This window comes from Notolepis coatsorum (genome assembly GCF_963971535.1).
Source record: "Notolepis coatsorum genome assembly, chromosome: 2".
Classification (NCBI taxonomy): Eukaryota; Metazoa; Chordata; class Actinopteri; order Aulopiformes; family Paralepididae; genus Notolepis; species Notolepis coatsorum.
Window position 1 is genome coordinate 28,283,298 of NC_140166.1, and position 21,465 is coordinate 28,304,762.

The 21,465-nt window shown below is 42.3% G+C and overlaps 1 protein-coding gene across 1 annotated transcript in view; it reads left to right on the top strand.

The window, feature by feature from the left end:
* Positions 1–21,465, top strand: part of adamts3 (ADAM metallopeptidase with thrombospondin type 1 motif, 3) — a gene marked incomplete at its 3' end in the record, with an annotated part of 357,741 nt that overhangs the window by 72,981 nt on the left and 263,295 nt on the right. The window contains exon 4 of the mRNA XM_084307667.1: positions 18,444–18,600. Coding sequence (XP_084163793.1) covers positions 18,444–18,600 — 157 coding nt within the window. The remainder of the gene's footprint in view (positions 1–18,443; positions 18,601–21,465) is intronic.

The window sequence follows — 21,465 nt, forward strand, 5'->3', positions numbered from 1 at the left end:
GCAGCAGGACCGGACGGCATCCCCGGCCGCGTCCTAAAAGTCTGTGCCGACCAACTGGCCCCGGTATTCACTGACATATTTAACCTGTCCTTAGAACAGGCTGTCATCCCCACCTGCCTGAAGAAGTCCACTATTATCCCTGTACCCAAAAAATCCAAGCCTGCTTGCCTCAACGACTACCGCCCTGTAGCTCTCACCTCCATAGCCATGAAGTGCTTTGAGAAGCTAGTAAAGGGCTACATCTGCTCCTCCCTCCCCATCAACATGGACCCCCTGCAATTTGCATACCGCCCCAACAGGTCCACGGAGGACGCCATAGCCCATGTGCTGCACACAGCAGCATCACACCTGGACAAGAGGAAGGGGAACTATGTGAGAATGCTATTCATCGACTACAGCTCGGCATTCAATACCATAGTCCCCTCCAAACTCATAGCCAAGCTCAGGGACCTGGGCTTGAACTATGACCTCTGCCAGTGGGTCTTGGACTTCCTGACGGGCAGACCCCAGGTGGTGAGAGCAGGAAACTGCACCTCCTCATCCATCACCCTCAACATAGGGGCCCCCCAGGGCTGTGTTCTGATTCCCCTCCTCTACTCCCTGTACACATACGACTGTGTGGCTCAGCGGAGTAGCAACACAATCATCAAATTTGCTGACGACACAGTGGTGGTGGGCCTGATCTCTGCAAACGACGAGAGGGCCTACCTGGAAGAGGTCAAGGTCCTGGCGGGATGGTGCCAGGAAAACAGCCTCTCCCTGAACGTCAGCAAAACAAAGGAGATGATTGTGGACTTCAGGAGGTCGGGGGTCAAGGACTACAGCCCCCTCAGCATCGACGGGGCACCGGTTGAGAGAATGAACAGCTTTAAGTACCTCGGAGCCTACATATCCGAGGACTTGACATGGACCACACACATTGACAGTGTTGTGAAGAAGGCACGACAACGCCTCTACTTCCTCAGGCGCCTAAGGAAGTTCCAAGTCAGTCAGAAGATCCTTAAGAACTTCTACTCGTGTACAATAGAGAGCATCCTGACTGGCAACATCACCTCCTGGTTTGGGAATAGCACTGCACAAGACCGAAGCAGACTACAAAGAGTGACACGTTCAGCCGAACGCACAATTGGAGGGGATCTCCCCACCCTCCAGAACATTTACAACAAGCGGTGCAGGGGCAAGGCTAAGAGAATCATTAAGGACTCCAGTCACCTGAACAACTGCCTCTTTGAACTGCTGCGGTCAGGCAAGCGATACCGGAGTCTCAAGGCGAGCACAGAAAGACTCAGAAGAAGCTTCTATCCCCAGGCCATCAGGCTGCTCAACGAACAATGAACACTACACAACAACCATCAAACGCACATAGCACCCACTCCCCACACTTTATATTAATTGATAAAGGATTTGCACTACAACTCGTACACCTTACTGTAAATTGTACCTAAATTGTACCTCATCCCATTTCTGCTTTGCACTATATAGTATTGTATATTAGTACACTGCATAGTATTGTATATTATATGGTAACTCAGTTACGTCTATTCTGCATCGAACATTGTACATATGTCTATACTGAACACTGTGACCTCATTTTCTACTTCTAATTTACATGCTATACTATGTTATTTGATACTTATCTTGTCTAGCACAGTCTCTGGAGCGTAACAGTAAGCATTTTGTATAAAAGTATTCTGTACTTCTGTATGACAACTATTAAAGAAACTTGAAACTTGAACAAAACCAAACAGATCGATAGAGCCTCGTTGTTTACCCCCAAAAAGAAAAATGAAAACTCAGACAAAGTATCTTTTGTTTCTACCTATAGTCCTATCACGAGAGACACACGTAGCATTGTCAATAAACATTGGCATATTCTTCAGTCTGATCCCCTTATAGGGGCAGCATTTCAACATTCGCCTAATTATTTTTATAAAAGACAAGCGAATCTATCTAATCTTCTAGTCAAAACTGACTTTCCCATAAGGAAACCCACTCATTTTATGTCCAATATCCCAGATGGTAATTTCCCCTGTCAAGCCTGTGTACAATGTCAAGGCATGATCAAAGACAAATTCTACACACACACAAAAACGGGCAAACGTATACCTGTTAAAGGACGTATTACGTGTAACTCCTGAAATCTTGTGTATCTGCTGAAATGTCAGTGTAATTTTTCTTATGTGGGTAAAACAACTAGAGCCTTTAAATCGAGAATCAGTGAACATAAATGTTCAGTTAGAAATTCAGATGTCAAGTCTTCTGTAGCTAGAAATTTTTCTAAATGCAAACATGCCGTTAATGATCTCAAATACATGGGACTAGAGTTAGTCCACAGGCCCTCTAGAGGGGGAGACAGGCACAAGTTATTATTGCAACGTGAATGTTATTATATTCACCTGTTCAATTGCATCGAACCTAGAGGAATGAATGAAGAGAACGTTTTAACCTGTTTCCTTTAAGGGCCTTATACCATCATTATTATTATTTCACGATTCATTATGATTGTTGTTTTCAAGCATGGTTTTCCAAGGTTGCTCATATGAGAATTTTTTATTTTGTTTGGTAAATACGGTAAGGGGCTTATTTATTTTGCCCTAGAAACTAAGGGCAAGTTATATTTTGTTTCTGGTAATTTGGTATTTTTAGTATATATGTATATTTTGTGTATTTAGGAATAGACTGTATATTTATATTTAAAGGTCATTCCTAGTAGTCACAGTTGACCAACAATCCCAGGCACACCTGCGTTGTGATGTCATTTCCTGCCTACCCTGTGTATATAACCACCATTCTGTCTGATTGAACATTACTAGCCAAATACTGAAGAAGGAACTCCAGTTCCAAAACATGTATGTTATGTTCCAGGCTGCCATTAAAGAATATTGAATCTGAGAGTGCTGGTCCGGCTTCCTGCTTTCTTCAACTTAATTCTACGGGATTTCAGCACCCAGTGTCAAACTTTGTCAGCGCGGTCTAACTTGACTTTTTACTATTGTATTTGCACATCGTTGCGGGCAAGACCACCCACATTTCATTGTATACTCGTTAGGGATGGGTACCGAATTCGGTACTTTAGAGGTACCGAACCGAAACACGTCGGTACTACCGAGTATCGAATCAAGTGAGATACCGGAAAAAACCCATCCCTAATACTCATATGCCGTGACAAATAAAACTCTTGACTTGACTTGACTTGACTTGTTGACACCCCAGCTGGGATGTAAATTGAGTGCATGGGTAATGAAAAGGTCTTTGACTTATCTGCCGGACCTTTCAAGGTTCATGTCTATTGCTTGCCTTGTTATGTAGACAGCAATCTTTCAAGCATGTACGTGTTTATTATTACATAATTTATTGTCCTATTTACTCAGAATTACACATTAATCCATGCATGTCCATTCTTAACTAAAGACAATTCAGTGCTAATAATACTACGGTGTATGTGTCATTGTGTCAGGGTGAGAAACTAAAGTGTTCGTTCACCAGTAACAGCAGATGGTGGATGAGTTCAGGTGCCACTTTCATATGTAATTAAGAGCAGGGAGTGAGGAGAACTAGGAGGGAGAGGGAGACGTTTACTTCCTGCAGGGTCTGTTGGAGGAGAGAAACCTAGAGATTATCTTGCCTGGAGCAGACTTCCCAGTCGTTGTAGTCTTGTTCATTCATGATTCACTGGGATTAACCCAGCAGTAGATTGCTTAGGCACCTATCAGGCTCAGCTATTGTTGAGACAATAGAACTCTCCCGAGACTCCAGTCTTTGCTGCAGCTCTAGGAAAATGAAGGGATTATTAATAGATCGCTCCTAGCTTTGTCAGTGGTTCATGCAGTGGTCCCGTGAACTAGATTAGATTAGATTCAAATGTACTCTCATTGTAAATCTGTGAAAATGTAACAGTAAAGTGCAATAGTACAATGTACAAGTGATTACACTGGGTATAAGATATATAAATGAGTACTACTGATAATAAGATGTATGTACAGAGTTGTAATATACAGGTATAAAGACAGTAGAAGTCATACTGGCCAGCAGCGTAACTAGTAAGAGTATAGGTAAGGGATATTGTACAGATATATATATAGTATCTACAGATGTGTAAAATGATTATGTGCATGTATGTACAGACAGATGTGGATAGATATACTGTATATATACGGTAAGAATAAATATATATACTGTATATATGTATATATATTATATACAGTATTTACAGCATTATTGTACATGCTATCATACAGAGTTATATGGAGTTATACAGAGTTATATGGTCACTTACAAGTCCCTCCATGCTCTGGCACCTCAGTACCTCACTGACCTCCTCCACCCCCACACTCAGTCACGGTCCCTGCGATCCTCAGACGCCGGTCAGCTCTCCATTCCTCGAACCAGACAGCAGACCTTTGGGAACAGAGCTTTCAGCGTGGCAGCTCCCACCCTCTGGAACTCCCTCCCTGCAGAACTCCGCAATGGCCCAACTCTAGACTGCTTCAAGAAACTCCTCAAAACTCACCTCTTAACATGACCTTGACCTCTAGCTTCCGATACTTAATGTTGTGTGTCTGTCTAACATTTTTGTCTCTTGTTGCCCTATGTAAAGTGACCTTGGGTGTCAACATGGCACAGAGTTCAGGGAGATGACAGATGAGGGAAAGAAGCTGTTCCTGAGTCTGCTTGAGTCACCAAAAATTATATCCATTAGGGGTGTAACGGTACACAAAAAACACGGTTCGGTATGTACCTCGGTTTTGAAGTCACGGTTCGGTGCAGGTTTTCGGTACAGTGGGGGAAAGTTTCAGTTTCAGTTTATTTATTTGGCTTTCCATGTTCCACTCAGGGGTGATGCAGTAACTGTTAACACATTGGACGCCAGCAGCAGGGGTCGCTGATGGCCTTCAGCGCCAGTGTGTTATTCAATGGATATTTCATTTAATTTCAACCTTTATTTAAAATCGTAAGCATCTGAGGTTTCCCTCATTTACAGAAACGACGATTGTACAGTACATAATAAAAACAATATTCACAGAAATTTAAACACCAGAGTAAAACAAATTAAAAACGTTTAAAAAATAATTTTAAAATATCAACTAAAACAGTTACAGGTAGTCACACAATGGTCTGAAATCATACATTTAAACATTCCAAGGGAAGGGAGAACCTCCAATTTTAGCGTGAGTTGAAGGACATTCCATGAGTTAGAGGCATCAAAGGAAAAGGCTGACTTCCCTAGATCAGAACAAACTTGAGGGACCCTAAGAACCATCCAGTCGATCGAGTTGAATAGGTTCCAATATTCCAATCTAATAGTTTTAGAATGCCAAACTTGCGAGTCCTAAAACTATATTGTATATTATAGCTATGGATCTAATAACACCGTCGACTGTCAGTGAGTTGCGATCAACATGCGATAAACAGATTGTTTTTTCATCCGTACATTTCCGTTTTATACCGTTTTGAATATGAGTATAGTTTGAGTGATTCTAAGTAATTCCAGGAAAAGACGAGAAAAAGGCATTTTAGTGTAATCCAGTTATCACGTTGTAATTCTTCGGCTGATTATCTAATCATCCTGAAATCAACGCTAGATTATCATTATTAATTACCGCAGCCAATGGTAAAAAGCACAACACAGTCCACACAGATAGCTTTGATCGCGGGAGAAAGAAATATCAGATCAACGCAAGATTTTATATAGTGTTCTTACCTTGTCTCTGATGTAATGGGAAAAAAAGTATCCAATTATCCAATTATCTGATCGCCATCATGTCCCCGACATTACCGAGCGTTACACATGAACGGGCGGGCGGGGTTAGTGTTCCATGCCATCGTTGTAAAGGCCTGCCTCGCCTGAGTATTTAAACCCCGCCCCCACGGCTCAGATCGGCTCAGAAAACACACCAGACCGTTTCCAATGGAGTGCAATAGCTCCACAAGGCAGTAGAGGGCGGTGTTGACCGTCTGCCATCTCAGACACATTCACCAGGGTCTGCAGAGGCTGCAGCCATGAATTATGAATAGATATAGCAAATAAAAGAAATAATGATCATAAAAACGAGTAAACTCGTTATTGGCGTTATTCGATTGGCGGGCAATAACGAGTTAACTCGTTCTTGGCGCAGAATGTGTTAAGTAGGGCTGTCAATTAATATTCTATATTCAAATTAATAATCGACTTGTTAAAAAAAAAATATATATATTAGATTGCGGGTGTGGGCCTGAATGCGCCGCATGATGGATAGGAGACACGCGACGTCATTGAACTGAATAACGTGCGAGTAGTAATAATAACAACAACCACGACCACCAGTCGTGAATACAGTGATTTTCACTCTGAGCAATCTCAAGCCCCGGTTGGAAATACTTCGGATTTTGATTAATTTGTGGAACCTCGAGATCGTTTTATGCAAGCTATGTAAACTACAGCTGGCCTACCTTTTTTTATGCTAATGCTATTTTGGGAGTTGTAGCGTCAAGAATGTAAGTAGCCTACTTTTCTTTTTTAACACTTTATTGTAAATCATCCCTCAGGGTAAAACGTTATTGAATAGAGAAAGAAGTGTTACGCAGGTCACTAATGGTTTCATTACTATTTTCCGTTTCAAGGAAAATATATAAATTATTCATGTTTATCACACCTTGTTCGGAGGCACGTTGCTGTGTATGAACTTACTTACTTACTTACTTACTTACTTACTTACTTACTTACTTACTTACTTACTTACTTACTTACTTACTTACTTACTTACTTACTTACTTACTTACTTACTTACTTACTTACTTACTTACTTACTTACTTACTTACTTACTTACTTACTTACTTACTTACTTGCTTACTTACTTACTTGAAATTCATTATGAATTGAAAATGGGGGACCCTGATGTAAACAAGACGAAAGTCTTTCTCTGGTCTGCATCCCCTTAACAATTGTGTGTATTGAGCCGTACTGTATTGTACCCATTCTGCAATCTGTTAATAAAAATGTCATTCAATCAATCAATCTGCACGGTGATTGATTGAATGAAACTTTTATTAACAGATGCCATGGGGGACTCAGCCGTTCCGGGTGGACGTTCCCTAGTTTGATTGATTTTATTTGATTTTATTACGGATCCCTATTAGCTGGTGCCATGGCAACCAGCTAGTCTTCCTGGGGTCCACACAAAAAAACATACAAAAACAATTACTATTGCAAAACAGAATTATTAAAAGTCAGTACTCAACACACAATGCACAACGAAACTAACAATTAAGATGGCTAAAATTACATGCAAGCAAAGAAACAGAAAACAAAAAAAACAAAACACTTTCCAGTGTTAAATACAATTTAAGATTGTTTTTAAAAGTGAATCTTTTTAAGAATTGCTTTCAGAATGCTCATCAATGTTACTAAAACATCAATTTCACCATACCTTTAAAAAGAAAAAAAACACAAAGTAAACAGAAGAAGTTTTGGATAACATGGCTGCAGCTACACTCATGCATGACATATATTAATTTTGTCCGTCCGTATAATATGTAATGGGATCCTATTCCAGTATGTTATGGCTCTATACATACTAGGGCTGCAACGATTAGTCGACATAATCGACGACGTCGATTATAAAAAATCGTCGACGAGATATTGTTGCGTCGATTAGTCATTAATTTTTTTTAAATTATTATAATATTTTTTATTTATTTATTGCACTACCTATCTTTGTGAAAGTGGCTTCTCAGCTCTGGTCCAGCCAGCTGAAGACTTCTTAGCTTAACATAACAGACCGACAGTAAGTTTGGGGGAACTAATGGGATAACTGGGGATGTTGTTTGGTCCTGACAAGAGTCTCAAAGCAACTCTGAGGTCATGCTCAATGTCCAATCTGTTCCTCTGCTCTGTCTTCAGCTGGGCCAGAGCTGAGAAGCCACTTTCACAAAGATAGGTAGTGAAAAAAATAAAAATAAAATTATATCCTTTTTTTTTTTTTTATTATATATAATTGTTTTTCCGATTAGTCGACTAATCGAAAAAATAATCGACAGATTAGTCGACTACCAAAATAGTCATTAGTTGCAGCCCTAATACATACAGTTTCATACAGTTTCATATACATACAGTTTCATACAGTTTCATATACATACAGTTTCATACAGTTTCATATACATACAGTTTCACACACATGCATCTCGTTGCTCTTCTCACTCTTCCCGCTCTTCCCACGCTTCTCGCTCTTCTCACTCTTCTCGCTCTTCCCACTCTTCCCGCTCTTCTCACTCTTCTCGCTCTTCCCGCTCTTCCCGCTCTTCTCACTCTTCTCACTCTTCCCGCTCTTCTCACTCTTCTCGCTCTTCCCGCTCTTCTCACTCTTCTCGCTCTTCCCGCACTTCTCACTCTTCCCGCACTTCTCACTCTTCTCACTCTTCCCGCTCTTCTCACTCTTCCCGCTCTTCTCACTCTTCCCGCTCTTCTCACTCTTCCCGCTCTTCTCACTCTTCCCGCTCTTCTCACTCTTCCCGCTCTTCTCACTCTTCCCGCTCTTCATGTGCTAGGAGCTCGCTGAAGGTGCGTCAGTCGACGTGGTGGGATTTGCGTCACCGCTAGCTTAGCTTAGTCGATCAGAGAGATAGCCGCGGGTGTCGTCGTTATTTTTACCAAGCTGCCATTTTGGAACACTGCAATGGGGAGTGTGGGGTGATGGTTTCATTCAGGCTTCGTAATCCTTCTCTCTGTGTCTCTGTATTTCAGTGTATCAGTGTAGCCGTACTGACCTGCTAGCTTCACTATAAGCTGTAGCTTCAAAGGATCGGCCCTTCCTGCAGGTACAATAGCGGCAACACAAAGAAGAGGTTGAGAAATCCCTCTCTGCCTGAGAAGCTTATAGTTAAGTCAGGAAACCTGGGGAAAAAAACCCAGAAAGTTCAATCGATTCAAGCCTTAAGCTTATAGACCCAATTCATCAAGACTACAGTACTTTAGATGAGCGTTTGAGCCGTCATCAAAGACCTTTTGCTAGTTCATCTCTTAAGTAACTCACAAGTTCATCTCTTAAAAGGGAGTGCATACACTATGTTCCGGGCCGGTGTGATTTAAAACAACGAGAGCCACCCACACACTCGTTCTAAAGTCGAGCGCAACATCGGACTGCTGAATCTTTTTTTGGACTCTGATTTCACATGAGCCCATTTCTTTTTCACTTCAGCCGCGGTGCGCTCCTCTCCTGACACCACGTTAACCTCAATTATATAACTAACTAACTGGTCCCATGCTGCTTTTTTCTGATAAATGTCACGCTAAGATGTCATGTTCTACAGTGTGACTTAGGGTCTTTATAACTGTATCACTGTACATTATTAATACTACAACTCTGTACATGCATCTGATGAGCACTATTACTCAGTAGTGTTTATATATTTTATACCCAGTTTAATCACCTGTGCATTATATGTTACTATTGCACTTTACTGTTACATTTGTACTCTGGTTAGATGCCAAACTTATTTTTGTTGTAATGTACTTTACTTTGCTGTATAATGACAATAAATGTGAATCTAATCTAATAACATTTTTGATCAGTTGAAAAATTACTTTCACGATACAGTACTTGTTGAATCAGATTGCACACGGTCCTGTTCTGGCGGGGCGTTTCTGTATGCAAATTCAGGTGTACGAGAACTGTACGAGAATCTGTATGCCCTATCAGTTATATTTGCATTACAAATAAATATAGTTACAATATACACTATAATCTAAATATATACTATGAGTAAATAAGTATACAGTATACACAGTTTACATGTAAACTATAGGACAGAGACATCATTCCAGGTGGAAGCCAAAACCCGAGCCAATAGAGAATCCCTGGGGCAAATTCTTCCCCGATCCCCTAAAGGGGTGATCGAGCTGAGCTCCTGGAATGTGGCCTTTCGATATTAGGGTTGGTTGGGTAGGGGGTTGCTTTCCACAGATGGAAGCCATTTGATCTAGGGTGACAGGAAAGCATAATTAATAAACAAGTGACGTGTGAACAGAGAAGCCAGGATATTCAGAATATTCACTATACATGGACTTGCCTGATAGAAGGAGCACATTCAGTGTTAGACTCAGACTCCCAAGATGCAACACTGAACGGCACAGGAAGTCCTTCATTCCAACAGCCATCGGACGCATCACTGTGCCTCACTGCCTCACTGAGCACAGAGTGACAGTACAACTCTGGCAAATCTTCCTGGACTTTTAACTTTTTAAGTTCCCTAAAATGAAAATACTCATGTAAGTACAGTACTTGAGTAAAAGTACTTAGTTACTTTCCACCACTGTGTGTGTGTGTGTGTGTGTGTGTGTGTGTGTGTGTGTGTGTGTGTGTGTGTGTGTGTGTGTGTGTGTGTGTGTGTGTGTGTGTGTGTCTGTGTGTGTGGGTGGCTTGGCTAGGAGCAGGCCATAATATGTGCACTCTCCAGTGCACACAGGATGCAGGAAGAGGCCAGGCCAGGTACCGCGCAGGGCACACTCTCCAGTGCACACAGGATGCAGGAAGAGGCCAGGCCAGGTACCGCGCAGGGCACACTCTCCAGTGCACACAGGATGCAGGAAGAGGCCAGGCCAGGTACCGCGCAGGGCACACTCTCCAGTGCACACAGGATGCAGGAAGAGGCCAGGCCAGGTACCGCGCAGGGCACACTCTCCAGTGCACAGAGGATGCAGGAAGAGGCCAGGCCAGGTACCGCGCAGGGCACACTCTCCAGTGCACAGAGGATGCAGGAAGAGGCCAGGCCAGGTACCGCGCAGGGCACACTCTCCAGTGCACACAGGATGCATAAAGAAGCCAGGTACCGCGCAGGGCACACTCTCCAGTGCACAGAGGATGCAGGAAGAGGCCAGGCCAGGTACCGCGCAGGGCACACTCTCCAGTGCACACAGGATGCAGGAAGAGGCCAGGTACCGCGCAGGGCACACTCTCCAGTGCACAGAGGATGCAGGAAGAGGCCAGGCCAGGTACCGCGCAGGGCACACTCTCCAGTGCACACAGGATGCAGGAAGAGGCCAGGCCAGGTACCGCGCAGGGCACACTCTCCAGTGCACACAGGATGCAGGAAGAGGCCAGGTACCGCGCAGGGCACACTCTCCAGTGCACACAGGATGCAGGAAGAGGCCAGGCCAGGTACCGCGCAGGGCACACTCTCCAGTGCACACAGGATGCAGGAAGAGGCCAGGCCAGGTACCGCGCAGGGCACACTCTCCAGTGCACACAGGATGCAGGAAGAGGCCAGGCCAGGTACCGCGCAGGGCACACTCTCCAGTGCACACAGGATGCAGGAAGAGGCCAGGGTTCTGAGCCCAGTGAACTCAGATCTCTAGCACATTCCACCACAGAGCTCTGAGAGGCAGACACGTGCACACACACACTTGTACACAGACACACACACACGCACGCACGCACGCACGCACACACACACACACACACACACACACACACACACACACACACACACATATGTACATATGTACATGTACACAGACACACACACACAGAGAGACAGAGGGTGATGAAGAGACAGAGCGAGAGCCACACACACACACACACACACACACACACACACACACACACACACACACACACACACACACACATGTACATGTACACAGACACACACACACACACACACACACACACACACACACACATGTACACAGACACACGCACAGACATGTACATGTACACAGACACACACACACAGAGCCAGAGGGTGATGAAGAGACAGAGCGAGAGCCACACACACACACAGAGAGAGAGAGATAGAGAGAGAGAGAGAGAAACACACACACACACACACATTTACATTTACATTTACATTTAGTCATTTAGCTGACGCTTTTATCCAAAGCGACTTACAAGTTCTGTACGACAAGACAGCAAGAAGGGTACAACTCTATCAGCTGAGTAACAATGTTCATCAAAGTGTTGCGTGTTACAGTGTAGGTTAGTTTATTAGGACAAGTGCATGACAGTAAGGTTAGTCAGGGTTCGATTTTTTTTTTATTTTTTTTTTATTAATCATTTCAGATAATGGTTGAATAAGTGAGTCTTTAGTCGACGGCGAAAGATTGGACGGGATTCGGCTGTCCTAACTGGGATGGGTAGTTCATTCCACCATTGTGGGGCAAGGACTGAGAATAGGCGGCTTCTCTTTGATGACCCTCCCGGAGCTCGGATAGGAGTAGGTCTGAGGCGGCCAGAAGTACACATGTACACATACAGACACAGAGAGAACGAGAGAGAGAGAGGGTGATGAATAGACAGAGAGGAGACACACATACACACACACACAGATAGTGATGAAGAAACAGAGAGAGACACACACAGAGCAATACAGTGATGAAGAGACAGAGATAGACACACACATGTACAGAGAGAGAGAGAGAGGGTGATGAAGAGACAGAGAGAGAGAGACACAGAGAGAGAGTGATGAAGAGACAGAGAGAGAGAGAGACACAGAGAGAGAGTGATGAAGATACAGAGAGAGACACACACATACACACACACATGTACTGTACACACACAGACACAGAGACACGCACACACACACACACACACACATGTACTGTACACACACAGACACAGAGACACGCACACACATTTCTCTCCTCAAGGCCTATTGACTACATCCAGTCTCTCGCCCTTTAGCTCATTGCTCACCACAATGTGACTGTAATGGGTTAATTCCTCTGAGGATTACATCACTGAATACAGTGCAGTATGCAGTCTGTTTGGGACCTCAGTGTGTCAAGCTGTGCCCTCACTGTGTGTTTCCTCTGGCTGCTTCTGATTGATGTATGCTGAGGATGCTGCTGTGTGTCTTATTATTGATGTATGCTGAGGATGCTGCTGTGTGTCTTATTATTGATGTATGCTGAGGATGCTGCTGTGTGTCTTATTATTGATGTATGCTGAGGATGCTGCTGTGTGTCTTCTTATTGATGTATGCTGAGGATGCTGCTGTGTGTCTTATTATTGATGTATGCTGATGATGCTGCTGTGTGTCTTATTATTGATGTATGCTGAGGATGCTGCTGTGTGTCTTATTATTGTTGTATGCTGTGGATGCTGCTGTGTGTCTTATTATTGATGTATGCTGAGGATGCTGCTGTGTGTCTTATTATTGTTGTATGCTGTGGATGCTGCTGTGTGTCTTATTATTGATGTATGCTGAGGATGCTGCTGTGTGTCTTATTATTGATGTATGCTGAGGATGCTGCTGTGTGTCTTATTATTGTTGTATGCTGAGGATGCTGCTGTGTGTCTTATTATTGTTGTATGCTGAGGATGCTGCTGTGTGTCTTATTATTGATGTATGCTGAGGATGCTGCTGTGTGTCTTATTATTGTTGTATGCTGTGGATGCTGCTGTGTGTCTTATTATTGTTGTATGCTGATGATGCTGCTGCTGTGTGCCATGTGGGGTGACAGTGGCTCAGGAGGTAGAGGAGCAATCATCTGGTAATATGAGCAAGGCACTTAACTAGGGATGTTCGATATTGGCTTTTTTACCTATACCGATATTGTCCAACTTTTAATTTCCGATACCGATATCAACCGATATCAACCGATACCGATATATGCAGGGTCCCCCCCCCCCCCCCCCCCCCCCCCCCCAAACGGAATAATTTCAGTTAATTAACATTACATATCTCTTGTAGTGGAAATAACACAACATTATGCATACTTTTGACAATAAATTAAATCAGAATTAGTTCTTACTTGCTTGCCTGGATAAATAAAGGTTAAATAAATGTAATAAAAAAAAATATATATATACATGTATATATATTTTTTTAAACCGATACCGATAATTTCCGATATCACATTTTAATGCCAATATCGGCCGATAATATCGGACATCCCTACACTTAACCCATAACTGCTCCTGATGAGCAGGTTGGCACCTTTTATGGTTGCCTCCACCATCGGTGTATGCATGTGAATGTGTGGCATATGATGTAAAGCGCTTTGGATAAAAGCTGTTATATGAATGCAGTCCATTTAAATGCAGTCCATTTGAACGATCAGCAATTCAGTATGCTTCTTATGTGATTTAATATATATTCTCTTCTACAAACAAAATTTGAGAAAGGTAGAGAAAGGCAGAGAGGAAGAGATGCATATTTTTATGGAGTGCACACATTTCTGGCGAAAGAATGTCAGGTTTGATAAGATGACAGACATTATTTTATTCATAATGGTGGATGTAGCTCCTCTAGCAAGCTTTGTGCCCATATGATTTGATCAGTTTGGATGAACTCACACAGCCCTAGTCCCCAGTTCTGCTCAGCAGTCAATCAAACAGTGAGGCAGAGGGGTAGAGAGAAGCAGACATGCAGAGAAACAGACATTCATTAATGTATTTATTCATGTACATCTTGAATTTGATCACATCATTACAGTTCAATCACTAAATGTTTTGCCCAGGTTTTTGATCGATAGTTAAGCATAGAAAAGATGACAGCCCTATTAAGTAACAATTTGTATAAATATGTTTTTTCCCACTAAATTGTTCAATGAACTACTGAACATGTCTCAGTAGCATCTCTTTACACGTCTATACACCTTTACCCTCATTGGCCAAATTGGCAAGCAGCCAGGAATTCCAAATCAGCAGATTATATTCTTTCAAGACATGTCAATAACTACTGTGTAGCTGAATATAAATGTGTCAAGTTACCACATATTGGACCATGAGAGGTTCAAACTATTAGTGACATCACACATGCAACTCTTCCTCTCCAGGGGAAAAATGTGAAAAGGGCACTCTAGTTCTGCACAAATAACAATCTGTAAAGTCAAAGTCATGCCTCCAAGAGGAGTTAACCATAAATAACAATCTGTATCGTCAGAGTCATGTCCCAAAAAGGAGATAACCATGCAAAAGAAAACATGTTTTTGAGTGAAGGGGATCTTAAAGTCGAACCGTAACACGTTGAGATTTCTCGGGTTATCTCGCCAGCGGTTGAGTGCCAAAACCCGAGATTTCTCGGGTTTTCATAGTTTTTTCTTTTATTCGATTTTTTTATCCTATGTAGTGTTACGGACCTCGGTGTTACCATAGGAAATCATTCTGAGATCCCCAGAGTGCAATACCGGCCGCATTCCTGCTAGGTGGCAGTGTCGCCCACCCTTTGAAACCTTATTTCACACTGTGTATCACATCTTATTTTGTCCGGGAGGAGAATTTAGACCAAGCCAAGCAAATTGCTTCATCCGATCACTTCGAAACACGTTCAGCACACTTGAGGCATATCTTGTGCCACTTCATGTCAGGGACCTGATCGACATCAATACTGGAAATCGCGATCAGACAATTGGAATATTCTTTTTGGAATAACCCTGATCAAAGGTAAGGACTATCTGACGTCAATTCCACCTTGATCCTACAATGATTTCATATCGATCCGGCCAATCAATGTATGTAGTATTCAAAACGAATGCTATTACTGGCGATCAATGCATCAAAAAACGACCCCCCCCCCTTCATGCATTCATGATGAAACATAATACCTATTATATACCTTTGATTTGGAAATAGTAGCGTGTCCAGGCGAGCAACGCAAACGCTTTTAGCAAAATTCCCATATCGCTTCGTAAACACAGTTACCAGGAATTAGCCAGGATCACTCTGAAACTATACAATATTCGCCACGGTATAACACGCAAATTCATTCTTTTTCACATGTTGAACGAGGGATAGTTACTGTCAAATGAGCCATAGTATTGTTTCCATAGCTATAACATAGAATATAGATATAGCCCTACAAACACCGCAACGCACAGTGAAAATCCCTATCCTTTACAGCGGTGGCACAATGAGTACAAGGATGGCTAAAACGGCTGGCGCTGAAAGTGTTAACACCAGGGTCGTGCACAGACAATTTGGGGGGGCATGGGCTCAATGCGGGGGAGGGGCATGCGGGGTACTTTCAAAATAGATAAGGTAAGGTTTTTTGTGGATAGTAGTATGCATTTCCGCCTTCATATTTTCCGCAGATAGTAGTATACATTTCCGCCTTCATATTTTTTGTGGATAGTAGTATACATTTCGTCTTCATATTTGAGTAAAAAATATATATATATATATTTTTTTTTGAAGGGCACAAGCCCCCCATTCGGCCCTATCTGTGCACGCCACTGCTTAACACTAACCCTTACCCCAACCTTGACCTAACTGGCAGAATTGTCGTCACTTTAAAGGAGAGGACTCATTTGCTCTCTATCTTTGTGGGACATTAGGTCCTCACAAGAATATAAGTACCAGAAGTCACCAGAGCACGCACGCGCACACACACACACACGCACACACACACAGACATGCACGCATGCAATAATATAATAATATAATGTCAAAATATCATATACAATGTACAATCAAACTTTACAAGAGAAACCACTGCCCAAAATACTGTAATTACCATATGTCGTAATTCAGCAATTGTTCATCTGTAAACTTGGACGTATTGTATTATGGTTCTTGGTCTCAAGAATTCAGTTGTAGTTTAAGCTCATTTAGTCTTTGGTGTGTGGGATGAGCATGGATTTACTTTTTTATGGATTTATCGTTTCATTTTCAATTACCATTTTCACTTTCAACAATTATGAAAACAAGATAATCAACTTGTAGCCAGGTCGTGTTTTTGAGCCAGGTCATGTTTTTGAGCCAGGTCATGTTTTTGAGCCAGGTCGTGTTTTTGAGCCAGGTCATGTTTTTTTTGAGCTAGGTCATGTTTTTAACACTTTAACTGCCGAAAACGCCGGAACTCGTCATTCCCCGCCATGCTCAAGTTGCAGAGGACGCTGTAACTCGTCTTTGATATCAATATTTCAAAAATCTGTGATCGAAATCATATTTCCGTTCCGGAGCCTTGACACACAGTGCTGATCTCCTCTCAACCCTCTAGCGGTTCAAGAGCGCCATCTGGTGGCCGATCGGCAGATCGAAACCGGATATCAACCTTTAACCCGGCAGGACTCACTCCATATGGGGTCCGGGCACTCGCTAATGTTAGAGAGACTCTGTCTTCACACAGTGAACATTGATCGGTGGAAATAACTCAAAAAAACAACATGATTTGGACGTATATACTATTATACAACCTGGAAATAGATCGGGCATTTCAACATCCCATAATCGAAAACTGTCTACTCCACGCTGATCGCCCAACGGCCCGAGGAGACTGGGGTGAGTTTTAGCGTGTAGTATTACCGTGTTCGATATAAACTGCTATGATGAACATATGACCCACATTAGATGAATGGTATAACGTTGCCCACGGAATTATAAACGCCCCCTCGCCCATCCGGTCAACATCAGATGACGTGTAGTAAATTCTAGAAGTACGTCCAGTTGAAATTTTTTATCTCGCACAGATTCCTACCAAACTGTATTTGATCATCAATATAATGCATTTGGGCCGGGGCTATAAATCACGTTCTGGAGAAAGCTGCAGAAAGAGATGAAAACATACTTATACTTTAGACCATATTTTAGTATGAATATGTGAATGGAAAAGTTTAACGTTGCTACACCATGAACAATACATATAGGACATTGAATGGGCCCTAATAATGGCAATCTAGCAATAGAATTTAAAAAGTTATAGTCCTGCAAAGAAGGGGAACTTCTCCATGTTAAATAGAGCTGGCAAGGGATGGTATATCATGAATTTAACCTTGGGCAATCAAAGTGTTAAGACAGGTCATGTTTTTAAGACATGTCATGTTTTTGAGCCAGCTCATGTTTTTAAGACAGGTCATGTTTTTGAGCCAGGTCATGTTTTTTTGAGCCAGGTCATGTTTTTAAGACAGGTCATGTTTTTGAGCCAGGTCATGTTTTTTTGAGCCAGGTCATGTTTTTAAGACAGGTCATGTTTTTAAGACAGGTCATGTTTTTAAGACAGGTCATGTTTTTGAGCCAGGTCATGTTTTTAAGACAGGTCATGTTTTTAAGACAGGTCATGTTTTTGAGCCAGGTCATGTTTTTGAGCCAGGTCATGTTTTTAAGACAGGTCATGTGTTTGAGCCAGGTCATGTTTTAGTTTTTCAGTTGAATTATATTTAACGTTTTTTTTTATTATATTCAGTCAGTGCTATTGAAATAAAAGAAAGACAGTGTGGAAAGCATCAAAGTGATCAGGCTTCACATGCTTCAACGGTTGGATTCCCGCTCCTCCCGGGTAGCGTGTCGAAGTGTCCTTGAGCAAGACACTTAACCCCTAATTGCTCCCGATGAGCAGGTTGGCACCTTGCATGGTTGCCTCCACCATCGGCATGTGAATTTGTGAGTGAATGAGTCAAATGTGAGAAAAAAATTATAAATGTGTTGTTTGGATAAAAGCGCTATATAAATGCACAATTTACCATTTATTTACTTAATAAGAGAGTCTTTTTACTGAACTGTTGACTTGCCCTTGTGTGTGGACACAGGCGGGGATGATCCGGACCGACACAGATGAGTACTTCATCGAGCCTCTGGAGAGAGGCACCCAGGAACAGGAGGACCAAGGCAGAGTGCACGTGGTGTACCGCCGCTCTGCTGTGGTGCAGGCCCCCTCTGACATCTCCATGGACTACCAGAGGAAAGGTAGGATGCTGTGAGAGCTGATCCATATACAATAAATATATATACACACACTGTATAAATATATATATATACAATTTCTTAACCTGTTAAGCTTTTGGGGGACCCTGCTGTCCTCGTCACAAATCGTTTTACTCATCCCTAGAAAATATCACACCTACAGTATATCCTGGTACAGTACAGTAGCACAGACATGTTTTACTCAACTCTAGAAAAGATCACACCTATATCCTGGTACAGTAGCACAGACATGTTTTATTCAACCCTAGAAAATATTGCACCTATCGGTACAGTACCACAATGAGTTTGGTCGTCACAGGGAAATCTAGTAGGAGACAAGATCTAATAATGTCCTACTGTAGGAGCAGTTTCACCCAAAAAACAATGCTGTTTTATTTTGCACATAATCTCACACATTCATTTAGTTTGACAGTTATTGAGAGTTAATGAGTTTTAATACAGTATGTTCTCCAGTTGGCTAACGACATTGCAAGACATTGAATCCTTGTGTTAATTACAGCTCAATTAAATTATGTTGATGGGGGAAAAAAATGGAATTGAAGAATTGGAGTAGGGACTTATTTTTTCATCTCTGTAATCAACACAATGATTCAGTGTCATTCATTACCAATGACTCTTTAACACTAAATGTATTTACACATTATAAAACGGGTAGCTCAAACCAAGCAATGGGATTCGATCATAGCCATGTTATATTGAGCGTATCTCCACAGCTATGATGTTGTGGCCTTGTTAAATGAGACAGTCTGGTCTACGGAGGAGACTGGGGCTCACGCTGCAGATCGGGGAATCACTCACATCACGGCACACACATATGCCCATATATGGACCAAGAGAGGTTCAAAATGTCCATTAGCGTCATCTGAATCAGATGATTTGATTATTGCCACTTCCACTAAATGTGGAATGAATGTGCTACTGACTGGGGAGACGAAGACAATCGGTAATTGTTCAACCTCACGTTAAACGGGGATTCCCAATTAAACTGAGCGTCAACCCCAGTCCTGTCGCAGCTGCCAAACAGGCATTATTTGGACGAACTGACTACATATTCGGAATCTAAATGGTACATTCTCGCCTGAAAAAAGATTAAAACTGTTTAATAATGGTCCTAGGTCGTACGGTACTAATAAAAACACAAACATTTAAATTTAAGTTTCCTACTTTCATATTGCCATACTTGAACTACGCCCCTTAGCTGTGATATAATAACCATGGCCTGTCATGAGCTATTGCTTAATACCGAAAGGTATTAAGTCGATTTTAAACTTAAGACTCAACTATTACAAGCCTTTAATACCTTAAAGGAGTCATATTATGTATATTTTCAACAATTCTATATGACTTATTTGAATCTGTGGAACATGTTTGTTAAGTTTTATTCTTCATTTCTTGCAGAGAAACTAGTCTAAATCAAAAATATGTATTTCCCAGGACCTCTTTCTTCTCTTGTATTGAACATGTTGTTTTTGCTGGATGCAGCACCACAACACACTTTAAATGAATGATGTCCTTCCCTGCCTGGCCGCCCCACACCCAAGAGTAGAACACTTACAGACTGAGCAGTCCGGTCGGCAGTGTTCCTGGCTGCAAATGCACAGCTAATTGAGGGAAAGCAATTGTGAACAGCTTGTTGAAGCCTTCAAACCCTGGCCAAACAGCAAGGAGTACATATGTAATTTCCCCCAGCGCCTAGATAACATTTCAGACTGATTGCCAACTCCATTCAAAGACTAAGAAAATGTGCGATATGCAAATGTTGAACACTGTGCTAAATAATGGCCTGGCAACCGCTAGAACTCATAATGGCTGTGGCTTTCTAACAGAACATGATTAAACCGCCGTTGTCCAGCCGGAACCTGTTGCCCCCCCCATACCTTAGGAGTGAAGCCGTTTAATGATTGTGTTTTAAAGGTAGAAACTGCGAGCGACAGTGGGTCAGGGGGTAGAGCAGTCGTCTGGTAATCCGGAGGTTCCCGGTTCGATTCCCGCTCCTCCCGGGCACCGAGTCGAAGTGTCCTTGAGCAAGACACTTAACCCCCAATTGCTCCTGATGAGCAGGTTGGCACTTTGCATGGTTGCCTCCGCTGTCGGTGTGTGAATGTGTGAGTGGAATGGGTAAAATATGAGGAACAAATTGTAAATCGCTTTGGATAAAAGCGCTATATAAATGCAGCCATTTACCATTTAATGCCCTCACATTGTGATTGTGATAGCCCTGCCTTGGTATTGCACTTTGTTTAAATTGCCTCTTTGGGTCTGATGTGTGGGTTGGAGTTGACTTATTATTAGGGATGTCCGATATTATCGGCCTACCGATATTATCGGCCGATATCGGCATTCAAATGTGATATCGGAAAATATCGGTATCGGTTTTCAATATTTAAAAAAAAAAAATTACATTTCTATAACCTTTATTTACCCAGGCAAGCAAGTAAGAACAAATTCTGATTTTATTTATTGTCAAAAGTATGCATAATGTTGTGTTAATTCCACAACAAGAGATATGTAATGTTAATTACCTGAAATTATTAAGTTTTTTGGGGGGGGGGGAAACCCTGCATATATCGGTATCGGTTGATATCGGTATCGGAAATTAAGAGTTGGACAATATCGGTATATCGGTATCGGTAAAAAAGCCAATATCGAGCATCCCTACTTATTATAGTGTGCATTTCCCCAGACCTCTCTTGGCAGAGTCTGAGTTGTGGCCAGCAGAGTCTGAGGTGTGGCCGGCAGAGTCTGAGGTGTGGCTGGCAGAGTCTGAGGTGTGGCCGGCAGAGTCTGAGGTGTGGCCGGCAGAGTCTGAGGTGTGGCTGGCAGAGTCTGAGGTGTGGCCGGCAGAGT